General features: G+C 40.8%; 1 protein-coding gene across 2 annotated transcripts; it reads left to right on the top strand.

The window, feature by feature from the left end:
* Positions 1 to 8,568: 8,568 nt before the first annotated feature.
* On the top strand, positions 8,569 to 21,010 carry thrap3a (thyroid hormone receptor associated protein 3a). Of its 2 annotated transcripts, XM_068324013.1 has the most exons (11): positions 8,569 to 8,703; positions 12,826 to 12,964; positions 15,365 to 16,252; positions 16,506 to 17,186; positions 17,307 to 17,479; positions 17,790 to 17,901; positions 18,213 to 18,297; positions 19,417 to 19,598; positions 19,726 to 19,903; positions 20,024 to 20,170; positions 20,311 to 21,010. In XM_068324013.1, the coding sequence occupies exons 2-11, from the start codon at positions 12,849 to 12,851 to the stop codon at positions 20,542 to 20,544; spliced, it is 2,796 nt and encodes a 931-aa protein (XP_068180114.1). In that variant the 5' UTR covers positions 8,569 to 8,703; positions 12,826 to 12,848; the 3' UTR covers positions 20,545 to 21,010. The 2 variants fall into 2 exon arrangements, with proteins under 2 accessions (XP_068180114.1, XP_068180115.1); XM_068324014.1 differs by lacking the exons at positions 8,569 to 8,703; positions 12,826 to 12,964 and adding an exon at positions 14,336 to 14,485.
* The last annotated feature ends 542 nt before the right edge of the window (positions 21,011 to 21,552 follow it).

Below are 21,552 nucleotides of genomic sequence, written 5' to 3'. Positions count from 1 at the left end.
TCCATGTTTGTTTCATCCCTTCCCTTTTTATGCTTCTCCAGATTCTAAGTCCGGTTTGATGATATTATGGACCGCACATGGTGAAGACCTCGAGCCTTGAGAGATGTTGGTGTTGAACACTTTACTCAATAAAACTCAGTAAGAATAAGCACAGATTCACAAAAATCAGTGAAGCTCAGGAGACAATTACCCTAAGAGTGGTCATAGTCTAAATGAGCAATGATTCAGCTCTGTGAATTTCAACAGCTGAAGTCTGACTCACTACGTTACTCAGTTGGCAGACATAACCGAGGGATTCCTGCAAGAAGCTGTAAGGCTCTATTCCTGGGACATGAAATATTGATATGATTAACTTTTCGCCAAGAGGTTTACCTCTGGAAGAAAATGCTTGGCTGACCATGAAATAATGAACAAATATAATTCATATGTTGTGAAGTAACTCACATTTCTTTAGTGATGGTAACAATATTTCTAGCTCTAAAGAAGGCCTTCATTTAAAGAAACTGATGATTCCTGATTTAGTTAAGTATACTACGCTCATTTGAAGTTTATTTGAAGCTTTTATTCCCGAACATGTTTTTTTCTCCTATTATTGCATGTATAAAATTATATTCTTTCAAACTCATGACAGCACAAGGTTATCTTTAATTAAAAGGAAAAACTGAGCAGTCTCTCAGATGTCAGGCGCCATATGCACGTTTTATGATGGAATATATAGCCGTTTTTTTTATGCAGCCTGTAGACTGATTATGTTCTCTGGTTACCAGTGATCCACTGGAACGCTAACTGTAAGTGAAACCGATGACAGCCTATCTTACTGAGTGGCAGTTCAAGAAAATAAGGCACCAAAAGGTTGGGTGGATTTTCACGGACACTAATTTTATCCATGGAGGATGACAGATATTGTAGGTGTGTTCACATGCAGTGTCTCTTCTGTGTTAAGGTGCTAATAAAAGTGAAAGACGGGTTAGCTCTTTATCCTCTCACCACATGCACAAACAGCCCCGTTGACTCCAGCTGGGAAGAGAAGGGTGATGATGTTTTCTTTTATTCATGTACCAGATCACAAACTACCCTCTGTGGGACTCGGCCAAGTCCTCGATCACTTGGGAGAGAGTGGCAGCCTCAGCTGCTCTTGATCATAAAGACTTTATCTCCGGGCATCTAGTTGCCCCGGGGGATACCTCCTTTGGGGTTCCTTTGCAAACTGTGATGGAAGCTAAAGTGTTTTTCCATATGCACCAAGGACACCCATGTGCAGTTGGCAAAATGGAAACAAATACAGGGGGTATAGAGCTACTGGCATGTAGACACTATCTTGATTGAAGGGTTAGACTGAGGAACCCTGCAAGTTGTGAAAATCCACACATATCTGCCTTCCCACGGGAACAGGAAGTAACTGAGTGATAATGCTCACAGCAGAAAATGATAGTTATTTATCTTTATCTGATCAATCACTTAAAGAGTGACGCACCGCTGATGTTCTTTTCTCAGCAAAGCCTCAGCTGCTGCAAAGAGCTGAATCACACCACGACATCTGTTTAGTGATATCTCTGGGGCAAAAATGTTCTCAGGCTTGCTAAAATGTAGCTATAGTTGCCACCAAGACCATAATAAGTACCTCTACCCCATGAAGCCATGCTCACTTCGTTATCCTTCAGTAGGCTTATAGAATATCAAATCTGAGAAGCTGTAAAGCAGCAGAAGGTAAGTGACAAACAGGATCCAGTGTCTGAGTTTGCAAAATATTTGGGGAGATGCCACAAGAGGTATCATGTGGTCTTAGTCCTCGGAGTAGTTCACTTTCTTGTCATTTATTAGCCATCATTAGCTGCTAGTATAGCCTTACCACCTGCTGTCTCCTCCTGCTGCGTTGAATTACCAATGAAACATCATAAATCTTACCACATTAGATAGAAAGACTGAAAGACGCTAAAGGAACAAAAAGTCTCTCCACTTATTGGTATCTCACGTCGGTTCTGTATTTGGCTTGGACTTCAAGTGCAACATTTTCCAAGTCCCCCCCCCCCCCAGGTACTGATTCATCAAAACATCATACAAGGAACTTTTGACCCCTTCCCTCCATCAATAATCCCCTACTTGACGCAGACTGCTCTTTGCATGTAACTCCAACTGACCCAGCTGCTGGGCGGTGTGTAAGCAACCAGCGCAGGGAGAGTTCCTCTTTTATGAGGCTGGGGTGCTGCATCATATGGGCAGTCTATTTAGGTCCACGGTGCTGGCATGGACCCTAAGTGGGGATTTAAGCACCAAACTTAGTTGAAAGAAGAAGCCTTGCAAGGGAAACTGACCGCTGGAAAAATGACAGTGAGCAAACCATGATATCCTTGGTGTTATTTTGTGTCTCCTTTTAAAACAGTGGGAAACATTGAAGACAAAGGATGGCAAGTTCTGACAGGGTTTGATTTGAAGACAGTGAGGGTTTGGTTCCAGACACAAAACATGTTAGAACACTATTTGGTCTATTTTTAACTGAAACTCAAATTTGGACATGTATGGAATGTTCAGAAGATGCGTTACTTCTTTTTTTTGATTCCAGATGGGTAGGTCAGGAAATAAAAGTGACTAACTGTGGGAAAGATGATCAAAACACTTAATCTGGCATATAAGAAGAATAATTCATGATGATGCCAGTCATGCTGGTTGAGTTACATGCAGTATGTACTTTGGTCTGGAGAAAAAAGAACATAAAATAAATTCCAGAGACAGTAGCTGCAGTTTTGTTTTGTTCTTTTTTAAATGCCCTTTGGATTCTGAGCTTGACATGTGCTTTCAATGCAAATCACATCTTTTAAACACACTTGTCTCTTTTGTTCCAAACTTTTTCTTCATACTCTGTTTTGTTTTGTTTTTTGTTCAGAACTGTAGGCTTGATCTCAAACTCATGTTAGAATACACACGTCTCTTTTCCAAATTACAATTTTCAATGTGAGTTAACGGATGTGATCTGATTAATTTTCTACCTAATTTCACACCATGGTGAATGAATCTCAATCATCGATGTCAAGTCTTAAATTTCAGATGCATGAATTAAACCAGATTCTGAAACACAACATTCATTTTGATAATGAGACAATTTTAAATAAGGCCATATCTCCTGAACTCAAGTGGTTCAATGAAAAACAAGGTTATATATAGATTATGTGAGGACACATGATGAACTGTTAAATCCTGTTAAGCCTGTATGCGGACATGCATGTAGCGTTCTGTGGTTCTCCACAACTGTATATTAAAAAAAAACCCTCAACAAAATAAAAGCTTTCAGTTGAGGCTCACATTGTCCTTTCATTAAAGTGTTTTGAATTTTAAATCATACTATATTGGAACAGGATGGAAATTCAAAGACTACCCATTGTTGCAAATCTGAATAAACAAAAGTGGAAAAGGAATAAAAAGGATTTAATTAGGATTGAATAAAAACAACATGTGCACAATGTAATGCATCCATTGCAACAGCCCTGGAATTAACATAAGCAATTCAATCATATCTTCTTAATGTTGATTTTAACAGCCAAAGACTCATACCAGTATTAATTCTTGCAGCTTATAATAAAGTTGTGCCTACTATTTCCTTTTAGCTGCAAAAGGAAGTAAAGCAGATTTTACTTCAGCGAGAGTTTTCCATAAAGACACTTTGGTCCCTGTCTATGATAGTTCTTCTTGGAGAACCAAGACATAATTAGAATGGATGCCAGACATCCCTCAAGGACAAACAATGGTACCCCTCTTTAAGCATGCCTGGTCCGTGCCCCACCCCTCCACTTAGTTTTGCAAGTGGAGAAGAAGGGCAATGCTGTGGAAAGTAAACAGTCTGTACCTCTGTCTACACAAAATCCTAAGGGCTTCTTCCAATTTTGTGTCAATCCATGCACTAGATTTTTGAAATTTTGCTCAACATAAACAAATATCAAAAAAAAAGAACCAAGAGAAAAATAGAAGAGACAAGGTCAAACATAGAACACTAGAGATGAATGTAAATAACTCATTACACCGTATTATGTTAGAGGCGTCAGAGGTACAGGCACAGATTGTTCTCACTATCTCATTTCAACAACCGCACACTTGTACTATTTAATATGACTTTTTTTGGCTCCCTTCGTTCGTTTCTAATCACATCAAGCCCGTAATCATAACTTTTAAACCTCTTGGGCAACCAGCTCCATCTTGGGTTCCCACCTTTATCCGCTATCACTGACATGGTTTCTGATGGGTGAGGGTGTGATTCAAGCCCAGCAGAAACATCTAGAAGGTGATAATAGGTTCTGGACAGGGGTCAGGGAACCCTCTGGGGGTACGAGCAGCTGTCCTGCTTATGTGTTCTTCTCTTCAGAGATAGTTGGTCTGACTTTGACAACAAAGAGTACCAGAGAGAGATCCATCACGTGTCGGGGAGGTGTCAGATAACCTGAAGTGTACGGTGATGGGAAAGGACAGTTTGGACAGCATCAGCATAATGAGTGTCTTTGAACTTTTTGGTTAGATATAATCAGTCAGTAGCATAGGAAAGTTTGATCTGCATGATTGAGCTAAAACACATTGCCTTTATTTGATGTCGATATTTCTGCTGAATGATGGTTATGGTTATTCCTTTTAAAATTAGCCGTTTTCTCTTTGAGTTCATCTCAACTAAAATAAGGAAACAACCAAGGAGAACCAAAATCAACCAACCAAAATCAACCAAAATTTATCAATGATTTGTAGGGAAGCGGAAAATGGAGAAGTGCCAGTTTTTTGTATTTGACAAAGAGTTGAAACTGAGTCTGGAACCAATGTGGGATTTGACAAGGACACATCCTGTTGAGCCACAGGGAATCTACTGTCGCCATGTGTGCTCACAGGCAGTGATGTTCCAGTGTGAATTAGAAAGGATTTTTGTTTTGTTTTTGTTTTTTTTTTTTTAATATAGCTATTTTTGTCTTTAAAACCATTTCCAAATCTTTCTTTGAAATAACTCTTTCCTGATGGACCCACCACAGCGACAATAAAGACGAATTACACAATGAATCACCCAGAAATTAAGAAGAGTTTAGCTCTTTATAGAAGTTAAGCATAACCAGATTGACTTTATCAAAGTATTTTTTTTTCATAAACAAGCTTCAATTTGGCAGAGCATTCTGAGAAATAAAGTGATTTATGTAGAAAATAATTATATATCAAAGACTATCTTGTTAATTATAATTTTAAAAAACAACAACTCCAATACAGCTACAGATCCTGTAGCCTCTGTAATGTTGCTGTTAGGTGCAGTAATTAGAAGTAATGTTGAACCTCTGTTAGTTCAGCCATTTCAGCAAGGTGACGGACAGGTCCAACAGGTGGGAGGGATATAAAGTAGGGGGAGTATGAACTCTTTTATCCTGGCGCAGAGGGAGAAAGTGGTGTCAGAGGGATTGCCCAAAATAACTTGCCTGGTGTCTGGACAGTGGTGATATGATGCAGAACTAACAGGCAGGATAGATGCATGGGACGGGGGTCATGGGGCAAACAGTAGGGGCTAAAACAGGACCAATGGATGAGTGACTTCTAACGAAAACAGTGTCAAGGTTATAAACTGGCGATGTGTTTTTGGGAATGCCTGACATTACTGTGTAATGCATTTGAAAGCGGTAGCACATAAGACAGTTTTTTAGGGAATCATCATCAACAAATAAATACAACACTATAGGACTCCTCTTCTGAGAATTATGAATGTACTGCACCAAATTTCATCATCAAGTATTGATGAGATTTGTAAAAGCATGGCTTCTATGAAACAGTCGTTCTCAGAACAACGATACATGTGACTAAGAACTAACACAAATTTCAACGTCACAGCCCACTTCCTGCCTAATCTACCTTGCATCTGCCGAACCACAAAGGCCTCCACTTTGCCTACATTAGCTGACTTGTGTACTCTATGGTATCAGTTTCCTACTCGTCATATTTTCAACTAACCAAATGAGCACTTCAGAGGCACTTCCAGGATGAGTCAGTATCATTCCAGTGCAATTCAAGGGTGAATTAATTTCCAATGCAAATGTACAGCACTGATATTTGCTTTAGCACTTTGGAAGAGCAAGACAAGAGATTTTATTTACATTGCTAAAATTTACAGTATTTACAGTACAGTATTTGGACAAGCTGTTTTACTGGATAAAATAGTAGTATATGGTATAAAATAAAATAAAAAGCTGATAGTGTAAACATGCTAGGAAGAAACAGAAATAGATTGAAGTAGATGGATAAATAATGAGAGAAGGAAAGGATAATGCATTTGACCACAAGGATCCTACAGAGCAGTGACTGAATGCATGAAAAATAAATCATATTTCAAGACAAAATGTTCATTTGCTGCTCAACACATCCCAACCTCTGATATGAGGAGATCATTAATGTTATTAACTGAATGCTCTGGCTGACTGGAATCTATCACATCCTACATCTGATCCTACATCTTCATTTAATTTCTTTGTACAACGTCAAGACGGATTTGTCCTGTTGAGTAAATGCAGTCCAACTGTGCATCTGCATGCAGTACAGCTTCACAGATGTTTGCAATGACATGTCTGTAAAACCAACAGACGAGACTTTGTAGCTTTTAGATTATCACCCTGTAAACATAATTTTGTGGTAAAGACTGAGACCGAAACAAATTTGGAGACAATAAGTACAGTAGTTTATCATTATATATACTGTCATTTATATATAATTCAGGTTTGTTGTGTCAGGGTTGAATTATAGGTACCCTGTCCCCTGTTTTCTGATGGCACTCCACCCATTCATCATCAATGTCTGGATTTGTAAGATTTTAAAAACATACAAAAATCATGTGACACTGCAACACATATGTTGGTGAAGCATGGGAACAAATCCCTTGTGACCTCAACGATGCTAACAACTGTCAGTATTTGCAGGAAGGTCAATGTGACACATCGGCTTTCAAGGTGTTAATGACCTCACGGGTGGTTAAATATCTAGAAGTCCCCCTTTGGTCAATTAGAACCGATGAAACCTCTCGGATGAGAAATGAAACACATTCAAACCTGAAATAGAAGTCCAGGTGCTTTTTTTATTTCACCTCTTAGGATGACTGGTTTTGTTTTGAAGGGATTACATTTTTTAATTCATTCCAAGTCTATAAAGGAAGCTTCAGGGAGGGGATCAAATAGCAGCAGTGTCTCACTACATTCATCAGCATTTCAGTCAGTACGATCCAAAGATTAAAATCTGCAGATGTGACTCATTTTGTGTCAGATTTGCAAAGAAGCAGCATTTTCTTTTGGCAGAATGGAAATTACTCTGTTATAGATCATTAGCCCATATAATCCTCCAGTGAAAGGATTATCTCCAGTGGAGACAGTGTTCCTTTCTTCAGAGGTCAGGGGTGGTCAGGGTAGTCTACTGGACATATACAGTACATGCACATGTATTTAAGTGTGCTCTTCCATGTGCAAAAGAATAGAAGAGCATGCTATTGCACATGGAAAAACATGCTCTTCCATGCTTTTGCAAGCTTTTTCATCCTCTATTTTGTGGCTATATGTTTCTTGTACACATTTAAAGTTTTTTGTGGATGTTAAATGTACACAAAAAATATAGCCACTTAAAATGAATAACAATTCACTGTTATGTTTCTGCCTGTCTGAACACGTGCAGTGTGTTTAATGTAGCACAGATGTCCACCCACTGCAGGAATCAGCTGTACTTTACATTTAGCATATTATTTATATCAGGAACCTAAATACGCCCTAGAATGAACTGGTTACTTGTCCAGGGCGTACCTCTCACCTGGGAGAGGTTACGTGGTAAGAAGCATTTGTATTGCTGGGTCCATCTCATTTACTCATGACTATGACTGTATGGGCCGTGTTACTGCTGGTTATTGCTGTCTTCTCCTTATGTTAGCTACATCACTACTAGTCATCCAGGTCCCAGAGTGACCACATGTTTGATGAGACCCAGTAAAGGAAGACCAGTCTTCAGTGAGGTCACGCCTGACCCAGTCAACAGGTCCCTGACGCCGTAGCCTCACCTCTACACAAATCATTTACCTGTTTATTTAAGTGTACTAAAATTCAGTCTGGTTCAACCCCCCATCATACGTTGCCCATATATTAAAATTTCGTTCATATAGTCATAGGAATGGAAATCATTATGATTTAAGAGTTCACAGCAAGTATGCCTGTATGTATGCATGTATGCCCTTGTGAACTCAACATATATCAAAGAATCTACATTTAAAAGCGGGTATTAATGAGGTACTGATGTCATTATGTGGCAGCGCACCAATCAGGATTCTCCTCCAGCGCGTCACTGAACTCCGCTCCCGTTTGTCCGCGACGCGACGCGTTCAGGCTGACGGCGGCGCAGGCGGAAGGAAACACGAAGCCCCGACCCAGACGGAGCGCTCACACCTCCCTCTGCCCGAACACACGCGCAACCCGGACGGATCGGCCAGACACACACTGGAAACAGCAGCAGCAGACACACACACACACACACACACACACACACACACACACACACACACACACACACACACACACACACACACACACACACACACACACACACACACACACACACACACACACACACACACACACACACACACACATAGAGGAGAGAAACTGGCTCATCCCTGCGTTATCACACAGTCCCGACTGAATGTGACGCGAAGAGGCTGAACGACGAACCCGACCGGTGAGTAGATTTATTTATTCATATAACCTACTTTTTTTTATTTGACTTTTTAAAAACATCTGAAGTAGAGGATTTTAAATACATCCATGTATTCCTATTTCCCAGTTATGCTATTGCACAACACGTGCCAAAAAGTCAATATTTCCTGCATATTCAGCCTGGAAATTACCTTCCTGACCTCAGATAAATCAAAAATTACTGAATTGATGTGTTTTATTCTAAGAGGGAGCTGAATTTTCACCTGTGCATGAGGATGAAGCTTGCACTGTCCATCCCACCCAGCACCATTTTTGCTTTTTATTTTCTACTTATTTTGGAAATATTTTTCTAGGGATGATTTATTACCTGGAAGTTCATATGTGTATAAATACTGTTTGTTGTGAGCGTTAAATCAAACTGCATGCGGTGTAAAGGAGGACTGAGCTGTTATAAAACTCACCAGTCTGAGTGCTCTAGGTCTGACTTGGTGTTCAGCATGATGACACAATGATTGATTGCAGGTAAAAGTAAACAACCAAGTTCAACAAATCGTGTATGGGAGCAAAAACAGAAAAAAACCTGTCTGGAGGACGAGTATTCTTTAAATACTTATGCAAATGTTTCGATAGAGCACGAGTAAATGATTTGTAAATGGGTTCATGACTGGTAGAAACAGGTTTGAAAGTATTCTTAATCAAATTCAAATCCTGACTTCAAGATCCTGTTTGAGGACAATCCTATTTAACAAATACCAGCCGCGCTAAAAGCAAACACAATGTAAAGGTGTGTCTATGTATGCTGCTACGTACTAAAGTTGTTTCACAGCAAGAGTCATGTGTTATTACATTTTATAGAGCGTTACTGTCTCTATTGTTTAAATCCACCTGCCACGCAGTCTAATCCTTTCAAACCACTCACACACCTCAACCAACAAAATGCATCCAAAAATAACAAACAATAAAGTGTGTCTGCAGCTCTATGCAGAGAATTCATTTTTTCATTTACAGTAATTTTTTTTAAAAGAAAAATAATTTCTTTAAACAGTTGGTTATGAATACAAAAGATCTTGAATCTCATGTCGGGTTGTTCCAACTTGGGACTAAAATAAGGTGAACCTTTCTTCAGATGATGAGTTCCAGCGTTGAGTGCAGCGGGCTTCTGATGTGGTGATGACAGACAGCTGAGAAGCATGTCGGTGTGAGGATGCCTCAGCGGCACCCTGCTGTTTACCATTTTCCATGCAACTGTAGCCCGACATACAAACGTATAGCCGCTCCGGCCACTACGTCTCTTGAATGACAGATTGAAGAACAAGTGGTACTGAATGTAGAATGCTGAATGACTTTTCTTCACAGCAGGATGTCTCTGAAGCAGATCTTTTTTTCAAGCAGCCTATGCTCCATTGCCAAACACAAACAAGAGTCAGATAATAGTTATCCTGAATGAATCATGCTGTTGGAAGTTTGTTTTTTCTTCCATTAATAACACAGAAGGAAGCCGTGAGGTTTATCTTAGCTGAAACAGCAGTGCCAGTGGCTGTGGCTTCGGTGTCCATAGACCCCCCCACCCCACCCCCTGGAGTGCGAGCTGTCTGGACGGGATACCGAGAGGGACTGCCACATTTCAATAACCCAAGATTGTGCCAGTGGCAGTTGCTGTGGCTTTTCTGAAATAGTGAGCAGGGTGTCTCAGGGACACATATAGATAGCAAATGTGATTCCAGCTGCCACTGTGGCATCCCAGTCTTAATGATAGGGCGGTTGATTGAGTGGAGGATTTCTGCTTTTACGCTTTGAGCTGTGTATCAAGTTGCCTGTCCATTGTTGATTGCAGCTACATTAGCTTTTACATGGAATAAACAGGTGATGAGGCTACAGCTGCTGTTCTCTACTCCATGGGGATTTCCTTAATCACGTCTGTGTATGCGTGCATGGGCCGTGAACTTCATTACGTTTTTTTCCTGTTTGAAACATTACTGTCCAGCATACTCCCTCTTCTTCTGTTGATTAATTTCTTTCTTGTAATCTTTTTTGTATCTTATAAGATACTCCTATTCATTCTAGAATCACACACTTGAGTCCTCAAGCATCAAATTCCCAATAACAGTAAGAGTAATAGCAAAAAAAGAAAAAAGTAACAACCCCAGCTGTGTGTGTCGGCATTGGCAGAAGCGTTAGCTCAACAGTCGGCAGTCACACGGATGAGGTCAGCAGTCGGTGAAGTTGTTATTACACTGTTATGATATGCAAACAAATTAGAAAGTAGACATCAGTGACTCAATGTGACATTCAGAACAAATCCACATGAGTGCATTTGTACATGTGTGTCAATACGTGATGTTGTTTGCACAAAGCTAGTAGTTAGTGATTAAAGATCGGGCTTACGCCTGCCTTTTAGAACGGCTGGAATCTGTGACTAGGCTCTGACCACACAATGTAGAACAGGGACAGAACAGAACACCAGCTGTTATCAATCGTGGGCTCAACTTGAAGCTATCGAAGCACATAACTAAGTTCTACTCTATAAGATAAGGCTTTTTCAATACTGGAATCAAGAACAGTGCTAGCGATCTACTGTTTTGCCCATATACTTTGTTTTAGATACACACTTTGCTAAAAACAGGTTATTCTGTGGGTCATAATCTATTACTTTCATTATTTGTGTGGGGGCGTAGCTGTTTTGTGTACAGTTTCTTCTCACACTCATTCAGAAGTTTCATTGAAACCATTTTCAGCCATGTGAAACACAGATGTTCCATTAATTAGAACCGAAAATAATCAATGAGGTTACGCTATAACAGGCTAAGAAAGGGATGCATGTGACTGCCATTCTCAAAATGTGCACCGTAAGCAAAATTGATGGTCTGTTAAGGCTTGATCTTCAGGAAACAATCCCCCGAGAGCCAAAAACAACAAGCTGCCAGGAAGTTGGAGAGAAGGAAGTTCATAGAGTGTAAGGAGGAGAAGGAGGAGGCAGGACACGATCCATTTCAAAACCCTCCAAGACAGTAGAAGGCAAACTGTGACCACAGTGTGAGCTGATTTTGAAATCCAAGTCATGTGTAGTCTGCAATTTCCTCCTTCCAAAGACCCCGAAGACGACTCTTCTCCTGAAAGATCAGTTATTTGATCTCTAGGATTTAGCGTATTCCCAGAATCACGTGTCACAGATGATGCCTTTTGGACCTCAGGAATAAACAGATGCTCTCACCGTTGAGTTGATTTAAGTAGGAAGTAAATCAGTGAAGCACCGGCAGCGTTGTCTCTCTGCTAATTCGGAGCAGAACTTTAACCACAAGCAAAAGTCATATAATGAGGTGGCTATGGAGGAAATAACCCATTCTCTCATCAAAGAGCGGTGAAGGTGGTGACTAAGAATCTATCCTTGAACGAGAATGAGTTCAGAAGTTTATAAAGATTTTGATCAAAAATGGCCAAACAATGATAAATTTAGTCCAACGTTACATTTACTGCCCATTCCAGTGTGAAAATACATTGAACAGTGTTTCAGTCTTAGAAATTTCATTAAGTCCTCACATTCAGTTAGGATTTAAGGACAGATGGGATGAGACTTTGAAGGAGACGTCCTGTCATACTGACTTTCCTGAGAACAAGAAAAAAACAATTTTCAGTTTCAAATTTTTCTAACTTATTGTAGATATTTACCACGTCCCTCTTTCAGCGGGAGTTATTCAAAACGCATGCTCCGTGATGCTGATGACACACACGTTCGCTAATTTGACAGATAAGGGACGACCTAAGACGGCCCTCTACGCAAATGACCAGCGACTGAATAAAACTGGTTGTGTTGGGCACCGTACTCATTCACAGATTACTGCCCTGTTTCCACAGCTGTCCTGTTTTTTCACTCAGCTTTTGCATTAAGTCAGCTTATAAGAAAACATCCCGGATGGCTCATCTCCTCTGGATATTATGTTTCATGACTTTTTCTTTTTAAATTCTTGACTTTCTTTGAAATGATTTGTCCTCCGTTATAATCGTTAACTCAGTTGTTGATTGACATTCGTCTTCTTTTCTTATAGCTAATGCCTTGAAAAAGGTGACTTGATGAATAATTATCTGTCTTGTTTTGACTTCTGAAATTTTCTAATCCTCATTCGACCCAAACTCTCCTGTCTGACAGTGTAAGGTGGGCTGGTTGCAGTGATGCCCAGATCCACGAAATCTGCCTCGTCTTCTCGGAGCCGCTCCAGGTCGAGATCCCGCTCCATATCTCGCTCAAGAAGCCGCTCCAGATCCCGATCCAGGAAGCGCCGCTACGGGTAGATTCTCTTTCATAAACAATTATTTCTTCTGAAGAAACTTTGCTGAAGGCGTTTGCTTTGTGGTCAAGGTCAAATGTATTTTATGTGGTTGTTAAAGTTAGCTTTGGCTTCCCAGGCCTATTAAAAGACGTCTTAACAACTGATTGTTTAAGAACTGAAAGGTATTAAGGAGAAGAGTACACACAAATTCAGTGCTTTAAGTCTGAATGACTGGGTCCAGGTCAAACCAGTTGTCATGAAAAGACAAACAGCAGATGCAGCAGACATCAGTGCCAATAATCCAGCTTCATGCTTGGCTCCACCAAAATTTTACGCTTTATATCTTAACTTATAAACCTTAACCATAAAATATTCTGGTAATATTTTGCATTTAAAAAAAAAAGATATGCATGAAGTTTATTTGTCACAGTCAACAAGCAGATCTGTGTTAATATTTGTTTCCTGTTAACAGGACATCTGTTTATTTTTACCTGCAAGGACTCGTCTTTAGCTTTCATATGAGCGGACACACCTAGTGCATAGGCATCCTGGATTTGATGGATTTGGATTAGACCCAAACTCTGTAGGGAGCATTAGTATCCACAGGAAATTGATGTTTGAGATAGAGTTCAGCTGCAGGTTAGTAAACTTAAGCAGTGTGGATTTGATTGCAGTTTGCATTGCATAGGAAGTCATTTCCATAGTGGTCGACCTCAGCGAAATATGAAAATATTGTTTAAAAAAAAAAAAAAAGGGCTGTGTGTTGTTGGTTGCTTTGCTGAAATCAGAACACGCTACGGTGCGATCTGCTGGCTGTGGTGTGTTTTTAAAGTAAGAATGAGACTTCAGTCTGGTGCCTTTGCCTTGTCTGGCAGAAGGATTGTAACATGGCAATAAAAAAGAAAGCACGGCTCATTTCCTGGCAGCGCTGCAGCATGTTTTAAAATTAGCGTAAAGAAGGGACGAGAAAGGAATCCGATGGTTTTTGCTTCTCCTGAACCCACCTTGTATGTTTTGTGTTTGTGTTTGTTCTGAGCATGAACCTGTATTCTTGCTCAAGTTGTAAACACAAAGACTCTCAAACAAGCACCCAAAAAGCAAAAACAGGTCATTTTCCTGCATTTCCAAGGCAGTGTATATCCCAACATGTTTGGAGAAGCACTTTCTCCTTACTTTTTAAAAAAAAACCCCACAGATTAAGACTGAGTAAAACATCTATCTTGGACCATAGTTTATAACTTCTGTTCAAGAGCAGAACTTACACGCTCTATCTTGCACAAAGGCAGCATTCTGCTTTCTATCTGCTGGATTTCTCGGTCATATATGCGAAGGAGCCTCAGTAAACTGGTATAACAGCCTGTGTGGTTGACAAGCAGAAATTATTCCAGTAGATTCCCCCTCCCCCATATGGTCCATGTGACTGTTTCCACCAGAGCTGGCCAGAGGAGATGGATCTGTAGCTCGCACTGTGAGTGTGCAGTGCTGCTCAGTGCGCTGCCGTCTTTAATCACGCTTTATTCCAATGAAAAAACGCAATAGGTGAGTTCTGTGGCTTTTTTTTTGAATGGCCTTTTTTTAAAAAAAGAATTTGATCAAGTACTTTTATACTTTTAATTCAGAATTTTGCTCTGCTGTATTTGGAGGAGTGAATATTTGTATTTGTGATTTTTAAAACTAGATCTCTACTTTTGCATGACTTTATTTTAAAGATGGTAATTGGGAAATCTGATGTTACCTTGTACTGAGAGGTCACTAAATAAAGATGTCTGCATAAATGTAGAGCAGAACTGGTTTTGTGTGCATAGATTTATAGTATTCATAGGCCCCGATGTGTCAGTGGAAAGTTGTGGATGCTGTGTTTACATGCTGTTCTCATTGAACTCTTGATTTGAAGAAGAGAACACACAATATCTTTGTTATAATCTCTGGACTGTTTTATGTCCAGACTGGGGAACAGAAGTCTTCTTATAGGAAGTGCAGCAGCGCCACCATGTGGACCGGCGTGATGCTGCAGCCTATCATAGCATGGCTTTGTGAGATTCCAGTTTTTCTCTGTACACCCCTCCTCTGTGGGCCTCTTATATGCTAGCATATGTTTAACCAATTGCAAAGGACATTTGAACACTGGCTGCAACTGCAAATCTTTTTTTTTTATGGTTCTGTGACATGCATGACTTTTACATATGTTACATGTTGGGCAAATTGTTTAACCACACTTTTGTGGTCACATTTGATGTTATTTGAAGTAAACTGAGCAGACTGGTCTGTTTTGTGTTGGACTGCTCAGAGCATTTAGCTCATATTCTTGTATGAATATGCATACAGAATTTTTCTGGTCACAAACATTTCTAATATTGCATTTATGAAATTCTGTAACAGCTTTGTGCTTCTGTGTTTTCCCTAAAATCTCCTTCACAGCTCTAGGTCTCGGTCACGCTCAAGATCTTTTTCTCCAGCTCACAATCGTGAGAAAAAATATCCAAGGGGGTACCAGAACAACTTTGAGTTCCGGGGCTTCCACCGCGGCTTCCGGAGGCCGTACAACTTCAGAGGCCGAGGGCGAGGCTACTTCCAACGTGGACGTTATCAGCGTGGTGGTGGTGGGGGTTATAATAATAACAACAACAACAACTTTCGCCCCAACTGGAAAAATTATAAGCAGAACCCTCACAGGCAACAGCAGCAGAAGCAGCAAAACTATTCACGAGGACGATATTACAACCCTCAGAAACGCTCAGGAAGTCCCTCTCGTAGTCACTCCCACCACTCTGACCGATCCGCCTCACCCTTATCCAGACACTCGCAGCATTCTTCCGCTTCCTCACACTCCTCCTCTCCAAAATGCAGGCAAGGCTTGTTGTTGACAAACCAAAACCCCAAAGATGTGAAAGAGGAGCTGCCAGCCTCTAAGGAGGTCCAAAAGGAAGGAGGGGAAGATGGGGAGATAGTGGAGCTCATGGGGGAGTTGGCTGGAGACGCCAAAGAAGTCAGAGGCGGAGGGAAAAATGAGGGTACTTGGCAGAGCCTAAAAGACTGCAGCAGCAGTCCAAAGAGAACAGACCCCGGAGCAGCCCCCGCTGTTATTGTTGGTCAGGAAAGCCACACTACTACCAAGTCTAGTCCCTCCCTTAAAATCACCAATGACATCCGCAATGACGCCTCCTCCTGGCAGGCAGGGTGCAGTTCATCCCCAACAAAGAAAGCCTCACCTGAAGGGTTGAATCCAATGCTTTCCAGCTTTGACTTCTTCTCCAAAGAGGATTACCTGGAAGGAAATAAAACAGCCATCTCCATTGCCTTTGGAAAGTAAGAGAGTTTTTTTTTCTCTCAAATTGGCAAGGGTTGTGGATGCATAAATGCTTTCATGTGGCCTTTTAAAACAATATAAGTTTTATTCATAACTGAAATTTCTTGTGTCCTTATGTATTTGTTTCACATTTAACAAATTCCAATTTGTAAAGCCCGTCATATAAAATCTCAAACAATCCTTTGTTTTTCTGTTTAATTTTTGCTGTTGCATGCCCAGTTACATCTCTTCAATCTATTTGTCTCTGTTTAGGTTTTTGGAGGAGCAAAATAAAAAAGCCAAATCTCGAGAAAATGGGAAGAACCCAGACACGAATGATGCAGATGCCGAACAAAGGAAAGTAAATGGCAACGCATCCGCGTTTCTCTCTGACTCAAGAAAAAACAAAGAAGATGTGGATGGTGAAGTGTCTCTGAGAAGCTTTTTGAAGGCTTCTCCTTTTTTATCTGCTGAAGGGGAGGAAGAGGAGGAGATGGTGATCAAGCCTCAATCAAAGGCTGTTTATAAGAGCTGGTATGATGAGGATGAGTCCTCTAAGTCATCCTCTAAGCCAAAGAGCAAGATCACTCCCTCAGCCCGGGAACTGTTTGAAGAATGCTTCAGCAAATGGCAGAATGTGGCCTTTTCACAGGTATCCAACAGTGATCTTGATGCCAAGGCAGGGGAGTCACATCTCAGCCGAAAGCAGGATAAAGGGGCTGCTTTTGCAGCTGCACTTGCTAAGAAGGAGTTGGCAGGAAAAATTGAGGAACTCTCTGCAGGCAGGAAGATGGAAAAATCTCCCTCAATCCTATGTCCTCCGCAAATGTCGAGGAGGAATTCTGACAGAGAGACGTTTATGATCAGGAGCGATGGCGTGCCGTCCATGCCCATACGAAAGCAGGAAGCAAAAGTAAATGTCAGGATGGATTTCCTTGGCGAGAGTCTATTAAGGTGAGCATGATGTAATGGATTCTGTCCTCAGGTTGGGCTTCATCCGCAAGTCATCATCCTGCATTCTCTCTGTGTTAACCTGTTATATACAGAATCCATGTTTCTTTGTCCGTTTTTCAGCTCCTCTGATCTCTTAGCTGAGGAGCGACAGTTGTCTCAGGATCTCGTGCAGGGCTCCAAAAAAGATCAGGAGTTCCGTTCCATCTTTCAACATGTTCAAAATGCTCAACGTCAGAGGAGTCCCTCTGAGATGTTCGCTCAACACATAGTCACCATTGTTCACCACATTAAAGGTAATTCCTCATTCATCTTCATCACCCTCGCATTCGTCTTAACTGCAAAACATATTCGACATCTTGCCTTTGAAATGACGCTGCATGTTTAATGAGCCCCCCGACATTGGAAAGACCGCGCAACACTTGGTGTAACTTTAAAACTGTGGAAACGCAACCTAACCATAATTGCAGGTTGTCCCTTCAGGCGCAGGGTTTTCTAAAACACAACTTTCCTAGTATTTCACCTGTTGGCTGACTTATGTTTAGTTTCAGAAAAAAAAAAAAAGCTACCATCTTTAACAGCTGTTCCAACCATCTCCTCGCACAGCTCAGCACTTTCCTTCTTGTGGAATGACTCTAAACGAGAGATTCACCGCGTACCAAAGGCAAGCTGCAGAGAAGGAAATGATGAAGCCGAGAAAAAGCCCAGAAATACACAGGTAGACCACTATTGAGTGACCTTCTCACCTTCAGTGTGCTGTGGCTTCATCTCCTCTTTTAACAGCTTTCAGGTATTTCTCTCATCTTTCCCGCCTGAAAATCAACAAACTATCTTGGCTTATTTGTTCTCATGCTCGGTGGAGGTCAGTTTTGTTTTCACTCCAATTTTTCTTTTGCCTGTGTTTTTTTTTAATGTTGTCGCTGGCAGTCGGGTGATGCTCGCAAAGCTACATGTCCTGGCGTCCTGTTGCGTGTTGCGCATTAAATTATCTTATCCTAACTGTGTTGCTGTTTGTTTTTTTTCCCACAGGAGAATCGATGTTTCACCCAGAGCTTTTAAGAAACACGCTCAACTTTTTGAAGCGATGAAAAGCTCAGAGGATGGCACTTACAAGGTGACTGAACATTTTGCAATATGAAGTATGTTGGAAAAAAAAATAAAAATCAAACAGCAGCAAATGAGTGAGCGAACCAGACGCCTTTAGACTGCGCTCTCTTAAAGCCTGTGGCTTTCCTTGAAAGGAGATGCACAAAGTCTAAGAAATGCAAATGCAAAATAAGGCATTTTGTAATATATTGCCTTCACACATGATTAGACTGTGGGTGCAAGCCTGACAAGGGCTAATGAATCATAAGAGTTCAGAAATGGAAGCCAATGTGCCAAAGGACTCTAAGCAATTGTTTTTGTAAGTATTCTTAAAAACGAAAGAACGGAAATAACAAACAGCAAGCACTTCATGCATCTGTGCTTATATGCTTTCTACGTAAACCCTCAGTGTTTCTTCATTGATGCGCATGGACACATGGACACGCCTTTAAAGCCATGAGGCACAGATACTACTAAAATGCAGTACACTTAAATTAGCATGAACAGTCCCTTCTTCTCTGTTAAAGAACCGTACTAGTGGTTTTGCTGTTCTCTCAGTAGCTCGACAGCTTTAAAATGCGTAAACTCAACGGTAACTTCCACCAAAGCATACGCTCAAGAATTTACATTGGTTTCCCGCCTTCCAGGCAGCTATGGGTTTTAGCTTATGTCACTTTAATATGATAATGAAATTACAATGACTGTGCATATTCATGGATTATTTTTGAACATGGATGTATCTGAACGCACCATGCTACGGAGGCTGTGATGGTCAAGACACGCGGAAGACAAACAAGGGAAGATGACGGAAACCTGGCGTTCATTGTTGTCGTGACGCCGACTGGATGATGGAATCTGGTTGATCATGTCAATGAAGAGGTTTAAGTTAATTGCATTTTTTTCCCCACAATATTTAATTAGCTGCCTTGAAGGTTACAAAAAAATACCCCTCAAAAAACCTTTGCTTTGGAGAATAAACAGAAATAAAAACATGCAAAACTACTAGTTTGGCCCTTTAAGTGCACTGGAAATTTGACTTTACTCAAAACCTCCCTATTTAGTTAAGGAATCAAAGAACAGATTGATAGGATCTACATGCTAATCCAAAGTCTGTCCACGACCTTGTGTTCTGTTTAAATTTGCTCAGGACGATGGAGACAAACTGAAGGGTGATCCAATGGACCTCCGTTTGGATATTGAGCGTCGCAAAAAATACTCCACCCACAAAAAAGTTTATAATCATGATCAAGGACGAGATATGGGCGATTCCCCAGATTCTAGCAGAGAGAGATCAGTGGAAAAGATCTCCAAATGCCACAAGCGATCAAAGTATGTGCACCTGGTCTGCACTTTGCATCACTTCATATTGTCTACAGACATGTTCAGGAATTTTTTTTTTAAACCTATGTTGTATTGCGTGCGCACAAAAGATTTTGTACTATTTTCTCCTTTTTAGGAAAAGTAAGAAGAAGCGATCTCGTTCAAGTTCGTCCTCCTCCTCCTCGTCTGATTCCCAAACAGAGGATTTTCCTCATGGCAAGACTGATCCGAAAGATAAATGTTTTAACAGGATCCGACTGGATCAAATGGAGCCTCCGGGATCAGCTGACAGAGGGAGGCCACGTGGAGGATTTGTGAGTTTGGGGTCGATGAGGACAACAGTTTCTGTAGAATTGCAGTGTCGGCATAGATGAGTTCTTGCACGTTGATACATTTGCTGTTTTTCAATTCCTTGTCCTTTTATTGGATTACAGCAATTCCAAATTCGTGGAAGAGGCTGGAACAGAGGCAATTATCAGGGGAACTGTTCGCAAAGTAACATCATGCCAAACATGGCAGTACACCCCAAGAATGAAGACTGGGACCCAGAATTCACTCCCAAGAGCAGAAAATACTACTTGGTAGGGCTCATCACTTTCCTATTCATGTCTCCAACCTCTGTTTAAATTAACCGCACGAGCGTTTTCAGTCCAGTCAAGCTTGACATTCATTTAGTTGTTGTTTTGCCTCATCTCCATCCCTTATTCTATCCTTCTTTCAGCATGATGACAGAGAAGGGGAGATTGACTTCAAGTGGGGGGACAGTCGAGGGCGAGGAAGGGGATGCCTCACACGTGGAAGGGCGCGATTCATCATCCGGAAAGGGGGTCCGAACACCAATAGCCCCAAATGGGCCCATGACAAGTTCCAGGTCAACGGGGAGCAACGTGAAGAGCATGAAGAGGAGACACAACTGGACCACAAAGTGGGAGAAAAAGACGGAGCGCATACTTGAGCGGGCGAAGCGATGTCCTGAAAATCTTAATTTTCCTCTGTGTCATTATGGGATCTGACTCAGCGATTTTATCCACCACAATGGATTTATAAGTGCAGATTAAAATGTTTTAAGACTCATTCATTTCTATGTAAACTGTTAAGCTTTATTGTCAGCATAGAATAATCACTCTGACCATTTCCCACATGAGAATAGAACGATAGAACTAGTAAAATTTACTGTTTCAATGTGAACTGCTGTTTCTGAATTATCTACTTTCATTGCTTTATATGTTAAAGTGAAAATTTCCAGCATTTTGGTATTATTCACAATTTTTCTTGTAGGAATGATATAAAAAAAATCCTTTGTGACATTTGTATTTGTAAGTAGAAAAAAAGAATTGCATCGTAGATTAAATCAGCTTGTGCCTTACACTGCAGAAATGGTTTTTGTGCGTGGGAAATACAATAAATAGTTGCAATGATGATTTGAAAGCTTTGAAATCGACTCCAACTACCCAACAGGGTTGTTGTGATGAGCCGCCTCTCGTATGGATTTTTAAAAAAACAACGACAGCAATAAATACACTGTACATACCAAACATGGCATCTATGAATGACCCTGATCTGATAATGGGACCAAAGTGTGTGGGGTCAAAAGGTTACACTCTGCAGTGTCTCATTAAACAGCATTCAACAAGTCATTAGTATCAGCTGGCAGCATAATGCAGGAGACTGTGGGAGAACTTCCTGCACATTTCATGTTTGGCTGTCAGGTGTTTCTATACGTTGCAGTCGTTCCGATCTCTGAAGCTCATCCTTGTACATTACTGAACATGACGGTACGCTTTTCAAAGACACTCTGTCATTTTTTTGTCGCTGGCTAGGCAGGATTTTGACTTTGTGAAGGAGAATCCGTTCTTACTACCATAGATAGTGATGTGTTTTTCATTTGCTGTTTGCAGTCTTTTATCCAGCCAATGATGATTTAATAAATTATGTAACTGTGTGCAGCTGGGTCAATGTTGTG

This window comes from Antennarius striatus, chromosome 9 (assembly GCF_040054535.1).
Source record: "Antennarius striatus isolate MH-2024 chromosome 9, ASM4005453v1, whole genome shotgun sequence".
In the NCBI taxonomy this organism is placed as follows: domain Eukaryota; kingdom Metazoa; phylum Chordata; class Actinopteri; order Lophiiformes; family Antennariidae; genus Antennarius; species Antennarius striatus.
The sequence above is the reverse complement of the archived record's forward strand: the minus strand, read 5'-3'. Positions and strand labels throughout refer to the sequence as shown.